The sequence below is a fragment of the Schistocerca serialis genome, chromosome 6 (assembly GCF_023864345.2).
Source record: "Schistocerca serialis cubense isolate TAMUIC-IGC-003099 chromosome 6, iqSchSeri2.2, whole genome shotgun sequence".
Lineage (NCBI taxonomy): Eukaryota > Metazoa > Arthropoda > Insecta > Orthoptera > Acrididae > Schistocerca > Schistocerca serialis.
In genome coordinates, this window is record NC_064643.1 from 722,047,124 (window position 1) to 722,056,387 (window position 9,264).

General features: G+C 34.3%; 1 protein-coding gene across 1 annotated transcript in view; it reads left to right on the top strand.

Annotated features, from left to right (window-relative positions):
* The window catches only part of LOC126485046 (protein madd-4-like), a 697,683-nt gene extending 694,381 nt beyond the window's left edge, over nucleotides 1-3,302 (top strand). Inside the window, exon 23 of the mRNA XM_050108648.1 lies at nucleotides 2,226-3,302. Within this exon, the coding sequence (XP_049964605.1) occupies nucleotides 2,226-2,338 (113 nt within the window). The 3' untranslated portion in view covers nucleotides 2,339-3,302. The remainder of the gene's footprint in view (nucleotides 1-2,225) is intronic.
* Nucleotides 3,303-9,264: the final 5,962 nt, after the last annotated feature.

Sequence of the window (9,264 nt, forward strand, 5' to 3'; positions counted from 1 at the left end):
AATGTGCATTTTCAGAAATTTCCTCCTCAAATTTTATTCACTATGAAACATAAACAGTTTACAAACATTAACTTCACAGTGTAGCATGCCACCACTTTCTAGCAACATTTGTTGAAGTGATTTATATTTGACACTGTTTGGCTTTCTTAAAATGGAAAGATGGCAGACACAAATTTGAAATAAAATGTTTACTTATCTGCTTCATCAGCAACTTCATAGTCTTTTCTAAATTCCTCTGTCCTCATTCCCAAGTGTTAGAAGGATTCAGCCAAATGTAGATAGTAGGCTCAAAGATTATATAGAAAATCAGAGTTCAAATTGTAAGCATCTTACATTTATTAAATTTGCCAGTACAACTTTCATTATTTACAAAAACTTTTATAAACAAATATCTTATTACTGTTACCAAACAATATCATCCACAAGGTCTCACTAAACTGCATATGGCAAGAGCTCTCCCAAAGAACTTCTCACAACAATATCTCTCTTAGAACAAACTTACATAGTAATGTGCATAGCACTGATGGCCCCAAAACAAAGAAAAGCAATAAAAAATAGGAATTTTTACAGTTTTTATAACCAAATTCTTCTAGCACACTTATAATTGTTTTTTATTTTTAAATTAGGATTCTGCAACTCTTCTTCAGGTAAGTAATTTGACCATTACTGACAGCATATTTGCACATGTCCGTGTAGGTAATGTATTTCAATAAAAATGTGAAAAATTAAAATTGGTATCAGTTACTGTTTTAATCATGCTAAAATGATGCACACATCTTGGAAACAAAAAATAAGTGTTTTCATATAAATCTGCCAAAATTATACATCCACTACACAGTATTGAAAAATATATGAAATATTCGTTACCTTGTCACTTGAAAATTATATTGTTCGGTACTGCATGTCTTGAGTATCAGCCCCGAACTTTACAACATTCTCAACAGCGTTACAACATACACTGCTTACTGGCTGAAGTTTTCATTTTCTATCATTGGTTTCTTTTGTCAAAATACTAATGTGTACAATCTTGAAATGAAAGTTTTGGGTGTTCTGCATAATATTTTCACCTGTTTACCAGATTTTTCAGCAACAGGAATCTTTTTTATTTCAATCTGCATTCATGACTTTCATTATTGGCCACCATCTTTAACTCACAAGGAGGGCAGGGGTGGTCAAATACTTTTATGGCAGCATACACTGCTACTCTGGTACCAAGCGCCGTGGGTTTTGAATCCGTGCCAGGCGGCATGGAACTCAATGACCACTAGAGGTCTCTGCAGCAGTTGCACCATAAGCCGTGGCTGTGCGCGCTCCTGGCCCCAAGTCTAACGTGAGGATGCCATTGTGGAGCACGTCGTGCCAGCAGCCAATAGCGGCAAACCCTGTCGTGTATTTAGGCGGCTGCCTCTCACTCAGCAAGGCAGTCTGGTATTCGTATTGAGCTGGTTGATATCTCACTTACAGACATCGTGTTTACGTTGCATGTGCTTACTTCCCATTTACGAGTGGATGTTGTTTGATTTCATGAGGTTATCTCTCGTGACCCCATTGCTTAATACTTTGTTGTTGACCTTGGTGTCTTGCTCGGTTGTCTATCGTCATGCTTGTCCTTCTATTCCCGTTCATGCATCTTGTTTGTTCACGGGCCACTCCTGTTCAGCCCTGCTGCATTTTTGTTAGCGGCAACCCTGCGGCCGTTCCTGTTGCGGTTACATCAGCTAATTTCTGCGTAAGAGAAAGGTCAAGATGTATATAGTGGAGGCTATTTCTGTGTCTGTGAGTTGAATTGCCTCAGAAAATTATTCCATCTTATATCAATGTATAGAAGCATACAAAATAAACTAATTTTCTGATGTTTCCATCACCAAAATCATAATTACACATAGAGCAAATGTTGCTGAATGAAAGCACTTGAGAAGAGCTAGTATATGTGATTGCTAGTTGAAATTCTGATCAAAATGAACATGCAGGGTTTTTTAACAATCAGTTTTACATGTTTCCTTTCCCCTGCACTGTACTGTTATTGACGATGACACATTGTGCCTTCATTGAGTGAGCCGAACTACTCTATGTTATCCAAAGTTAAATGTTACTCCATTTACCAATAACATCTGAATATTTCATTTATTGCTCCTTCTCTTGTACCATGTTATATAACTTAATCTGTCTCTTTTTCAAGTTATTGTGACATTAAGATTTAACGAGTTTCTATTGTCTCTTTACAGTGTTAGAATGCAAGGATCAGTCAAAATACTGTCAGATAGTGAGAACCATGAAAGTGTGTGGTATGTACCAATACCAGTATCAGTGTTGTCAGTCCTGCCGCAGTAAAGGTTAATCTGGCAGATTCAGTCAACTGTTTCTGCAAGAAGAGGGAAAACATCTGTGTATCACTAAAGTTAAATAAAAGCAAGATACAGACTGCGTACTACACAGTGATGATATTCCTCTTTGAAAGATGTAAATATTCTTGGGCATTGGTAGTAGTGATGTGGTCTCAGAATTCTGTGTGTGATTTTTTTTAACAGTGTGCTAATGTTCTGCTTTTACCTTCATATGAAACACCATACTTTTGTGCTATATTTATACCAACATGTTTACACATGGCTACATTTCCTCTGTATAAATGATCAAAACTTGTAATATCTCCATGTGAACTTTAGTTGTGGACATTGGAATATGTGCTATAGCGTGTGAAAATTTACCACAGTCCAAGTGAAAACATTTCACAAACAGTAATGACTTCACCTGAGAGTGTCTTACATTGGCAAAATCAGTGATGTCAGCAAAATAAAGGAAAAGCTGGCTCTTAAACTGTTGCCAATATATTTGTTTTAATATGCCCATCTTAAATTTTCATATAGCTACACAAGTTGAAATTCTTGTTCCACATTCCAAAGAATTTATATTTATAAGTGTAAATAAAATATCAAGAAAATAATGAACATTGAGACTGTCAGATTAATGAAGATAAAACTAAATGTGTGAAGTGCAGTGGACTCTATATTTCCTATTTACATAATAAATCTGAAGTATCTCTTCAGAAAATTGCTATTGTGCTGTCTAACTGATTTTATGCTTTGCATGAGGAAAAAACTAATCCCAGAGTAAATATGGGGCCATCATTCATTTTTGTACACCAAAGGGAAGATTAAAAATGCAGAGTTTGTTATCATAGAAACTTCTGATTTAGGACATATTCCAGAATAGTCATAAGTATCTGAGTTACTGTAAATATTGATATTGGAATAATTCCTTTGATACTGTTGTAATCTTAATAAAGTTTAATTGGTCATATGTAATTTTGCAAGTAATTCAAAGAATCATTCTCAAAATATTCTGGTATCCACATCTAATTACTTGAAAAAATTGTGGGAAGAACATAAATGCAGCGTAATTGCAACATAAATAGTTGTTGTTATGCAATATTACTGTTGATTATAGTGCAGATCAGTTTATGTGTCGTTATTGTGCAATGTAAAATATTTTATTTCAGTTGGATCTAGAATCTTAAAAGCTAAAATTGGGTCATATTAATCTATTATTTGATTTAAACATGCAGTCTCTTTCTCTCAGTTAATTTAATTCTCTAATAATCAGTGACAGGCTTTATTTATTTGAACAAATCAGTTTACAGTACTTTTTCATGCTGTAACTTCATGATAAACAGTAAATTCATTTTCCTCCCTTGATGAGTTTACAGCACTGTTACCAGTACATCACAGAACTCTGTTCACAGTTTCGCTTCATTTTAATGAAGATCTCCATTTATATATAAAGGCATTGGTCTAAGTGAACAATTATGTACCAGTACAAAGGAAGAGATGCTTTTTGTGCATTTAGTACTTTGAACTGAATCAAAATTCTGTAAATCTATGCATTGATCATCACAAATGTAACATAAAAAGGTTTCTGTTTGTGTTTTAATATTATTGCACTCATGCTAATTACTTATTATTTGAAAAATATGGATGTCAAACTCCAGTCATAGAAAGACAGAAAAAACTTGCACTCAGTAAACCTCAACACCTGTTCCTCAGGGAATTCTACATGTGATCCTTCATTGTATATTTGCCATATTTCTTTATTTTAACAGTTTTCATACCTAGATGTTAGAGACTGTGAATGAGAGTAATACATGGTGTGGTGCTGTAGATTACTGAACCCTTTTGCTAGAAAACTGATGTTGCAGTAACATTACAAGTACCATGAATATTTTTCTAAAAAATGCTAGAACAATTCTGATAAGTGTACAGTGTTTTCTGATATCAAAGCTTATTCAATAATTGAAAGATATTTTGTTAACTGGAGTATCTAAAGTAAAAGCAGGAGATGCAAGAAATAACATTTCTGGTAGTTACACTGGGTGTGACTGTTTTTCTTTTTTTGCTACCCAGTTTCTTCTTCTGAATTACCGTTTGATGTGGACAAGGGAGTAATTTATTTTTGTAGAAAGATACATGCAAATCAATTCTCATTTTAAAATGTAAATGCTCCTACAGGGAAGAAAACATTTAATAAAATATGAGTCATGTATTATTCATTAGATCTTAAGAGCTAAGCAGACATAATTTCTGAATATATTATTCTGAACCACTGCACAAAATCTGCAAATGGAAACAGAAACTCGTAGGAACCACAGCACAATGGTAGCAGGAAAATATTAATATTTCATTTAAGTCACAAAAGGAATTCCACTTACTCATGAAAACTCAGTAATTTATGGTTGCAAGAAATGGTTTAATTTTTAATGCTCTTATGCTATTAAAAATATCAATAAGGATACTAGGGTGAGAATAGCTTTTCATTCATTATACATCAGGATAGTAATATAGCTAACATCATGATTGAAATGCAGACTACAACATAACCCAACAACATCTCTGATGTTATTTCTGCTTGTTATATAAAAAACCACATAATAGAACTTAATCCAAGATATTCTAGTTGAGTCTGAATCCACGTGATTGTGTGTGATAGGGAAACTCATATTATGGCAGTGACAATGGTAAAAGTATATGTTTGTCCATGTTATAATTACTTGACTGAATAAGAATTAACTTTTTTCCAAAACTAAGCAAAATAATCAAAAATGAAAATGTTAAAGATACAAGGTCTGCATCCACAAAAAAACATGTGTAACATGCTTATGTGTGGCTAGAAGTAAGATTTTATTCCACTTTACCCCAATCAGTTTTATATTAAGCAATAACTACAGTATCTTGAGTATTAATTTCTTTTCATTCAACAGTGATTTACTGTGTTCAACATTCATAAACACAGGATCTCCAATTTTTACCATTGTCTTTCACTGCCTCATTCTTCTATTTCATCTATCTAATAATATCATATGGACAGTCTAAGCCCTTCAACCTAGCTATGGATGAGAAGGAGAGATTTAGTGGCATTAATCAATCTGTATGTCAATTCGTAACAAATATGCAGAAGTTTCAAATAAACAAGTACTGCTCACAAAGGATATGGAATCAGATCTGTGTCCCACTCCAACATTACTTTCATTGGCATAAATATTACATTATTATTATGTAACTAAAATGACAAATTTGTAATGGAAATCGGTTGCTGATAATATTTCCTCCGAAGAACTATCTTCATTATGTCAGTTCTGGGGATAAAATCTTACTAGACCCTGATATGCTCCAGAATTTCTGAACATTTTTATAGTCTGAAAAATTAACAAGTTAGAATTTTTTGTATTTGCTTTTCACAAATTATATTTGACTGTTTGTTTTTGTAACTGTGAAGATTCATCCCTAATGCCGATCTCAAAGAGGCCAATAGTCAGCCATGTGAAATAATGTCTTGCTGCAACCTAGTGTACATGATCAAATGAAAATCTGTTGTGTACAGAATATGTTTCTAAATTTAGTAACAATTTGAACAGTCTTTGCACATGCCACATTTGTACCTAATCCTTATTTTACTGAAATGTGATATGGCAGATGTAGGTATGGCAAAACATTAACCATGTTTTATAAAAAGGAAAAGAAGCACTTCTTTTGTGTACTCATTTCGAAAACTTGACAGTCTTAAGCCATTTAAGGAAGATGGCATGACTCTTCTCTTACATTATTTATAAATGCCCTCTTTTATCATCTAATTTGCATTACATGTTGATTGTGGTATAGGCTATCACACCAATACCACTATGTTCCTTTTGTGGGATTTTCAACAAAAATAATCAATTGTTGATAATATAATGTAAATGAGTAGATAAAAAATCTACTCACCAAGCAGTGGCTGGGCAACACACACACAAAAGGCTTTAACTTGTACAAGCTTTTGGAGCCAGTGGCTCCTCCTTCTGGCAGATGAGATGAAGGAGAAGGAAGAGGGGTGAAGGAAAAGGACTGGAGAGTTTAGGGAAAGGGGTACACTTTGGAAAAATCATCCAGAAGCCCAGGTCAAGGGAGATTTACTGGCTGGGATGAGAAGGAAATACTGATTGTTGGGGACTGCACCAAATGAGATTTGAAAACCTGGAGCTTAAAGGTGGAAGACAGGCTAATATGCAAGACAGAGATTACTACTAAAACATTTTGCATGAGTCAATAAGTGTTAAAAGCTAAGTGCATTGTATGTAACAGAGGTGGGAGGGTGAAGGCAAAAAATAGACAAGTCAGAAAATGAAAAAGGCAGAAAACTAAAATGGAGTAAGGAATTAGTAGTTACTGTGAATAAATGCTGATACAGAAGGAATAACATAAATTAAGGCCAGGTAGGTGGCAAGCACCAAGGACATGTTGTGGTGCTAGTTCCTAGCTGCAGAGTTCTGAGAAACTGGCACCACAACACGTCCTTGGATCTTGCCATCTACCTGGCCTTAATTTACATTATTCCTTCTGTCTCAACATTTATTCACAGTAACTACTCCTTTCTTCACTCCATTTTAGTTTTCTACATTTTTCGTTTTCTGGCTTGTCTAGTTTTTGCCTTCCCACTCCCACCTCTGTTACATACAATGCACTTAGCTTTTAACACTTATTGACTCATGCACAATGTTTTAGTAGTAATCTCTGTCATGCACATTAGCCTGTCTTCCACCTTTAAGCTCCAGGTTTTCTAATCTCATTTGGTGCAGTCCCCAACAATCAGTATTTCCTTCTCATCCCATCCAGTAAATATCCCTTGACCTGGGCTTCTGGATGATTTTTTTTATCTGTACCCCCTTTCCCTAAACTCTCCAGTCCTTTTCCTTCACCCCTCTTCCTTCTCTGTCAACTCGTCAGCCAGAAGAAGGAGCCACTGGCGCCAAAAGCTTGCAAAGGTTTAATCCTTTCTTGTGTGTGTTCCCCTGTCACCATTTGGTGAGTATAACTTCACAGATAAGTGTGTCTTTCATCATGTACATCTATTTGTAATTAGTTTATTTTGTTTTTGTATTTTTCAACTAAACATCAGCTCTCATCACTTTTCAAACAGAATACACACCGAACAGGAAAGTAGGGTCTTTGTCTCCATTCATTGAGACATCACATTTTGTCCAACAAGCTATGTTTTTCTTTTTTTTTTCTTTATCACAGCTGTAGCGACAATAAATGGTGTATTTTTATTAGCTTCTACAAATATTCTATAATTTCTTACCATACTGCCCAGTAGTGGGATTTCATAAAAACATGGACAATATTCATTGAATTATTCCAGTAAAACCTTTGATCTGTTTTATAAATTGACTGTCAAAGTAATACAGTTTTATTAATTTCAGCAACTTTTGTTTGTGATGTAATTGTGTTTTCAGTGAGGAACAAGAAGCAGCCTTTAAAGTCTTAGAAAAATAGAGTTTGGAAATATGTATCTATTTAGACGGTGTTTGGAGCTTTTGTTTCACAAGGCAGTTCTAAACTGGTGCTGATTAGGATCTCACATGTACAGAAAAGTTGGCTGTACAGTGTTTTTTAATTATAAAATTGAATCTGAGATTAAGTTTTGTTTTCTGGGGAGAGGAATGTATATTACCTGCATCAGTACTCTTAGCAAAAGTCTTTAATATTAGGTGTGTTCAAAGAAAATGTTATTGTATCAAATATTTGACATTTGAAATATGTACTAAAAACTGTTAATACATAAAGTATGTTTATTTTACAATAAAGATATACCAAATTAAAAATAACAAAATGTTTGGTTTCTTGCACTTCACTAAAGAAGAGTTATATAGTGAACTTTATCAGCTATTTCAGCACTACATAATAGATAGGACCAAGGATAAGGATAATAATACCAGTATTACCTTTCCAATAATAATCAAACAGCATGAAAAATCTATAAATTAAATACATGTTCATGATAAAATGAGTATAGTGCCATGTTAAGTACACAACTGACAGCATCACAGTCTACGTCCCATTATAGTTGATGGTGCTGCAAACTTACACAATCTGTTACTGTGTGTGTCAATCCAGGTGTAAGCACAAAAGGAACAAAATATATTTCTAATTTCTAAAAAAATTCTCTCTCTGAATGTGGAAACAAAAGATGAAGAAATGACGTACTTGGAATGGAAAATAAAATCGCAAAAAGCTGGGTATGTGCAGCTAATCATGATGCCAGCTATCCATAGAATGGCTGGCTCCCTATATGTATGTATGACTGGCTTCTAGCATTCATTTACATCTACATTGAGTGTCTTCTTCTAAGAAACTCTCTAGGGCTGTTATGTCTGAGATAAAATTCTTTTTTATCTTGGTGTGCTTCAGGCTGTAGCATTCATCTACATCTACATATATACTCTACAAGCCAGCATATGATGGAGGGTGGAATGATTTATTTTTAATCTGTATCTTTTTGTTGATCAATGAATGGTATATATGTTAGTTTCCATGGTCACCTGTGCTGTGAATTAATTATGGTTCCGACTTGTAATCAGATATGAATAAAGGTGTTTCTGTTCCTCTTAGTGGACTCCTTTTCCTTTGCAGTGTCTTTGGCGCTAAAAGTTGAAAGAAGGCTGGAAACCCTCAGAAATCTGTGTGTTAACCAAGAAAATTTGTTCTTTCACCACTAAACTACTAAAGGTTCTTTATACATCGACAGATAATTTCCATCTGGCATGCAAAATACAATTGTGTCGCCATTGCTTGAATTACATATGTTTTGCCGCATTAGACTGCGCAAAGAGAATACATTACCATAAAGCAAAACATCTGAGAATGAATGAGAGTTATAAAACTTATTTTGTGTTTGCTTCCATTATGTCACTACTGTTATTGTGGGTGCCGTTCTTCCTCAGCTGCAACACACCTCAAA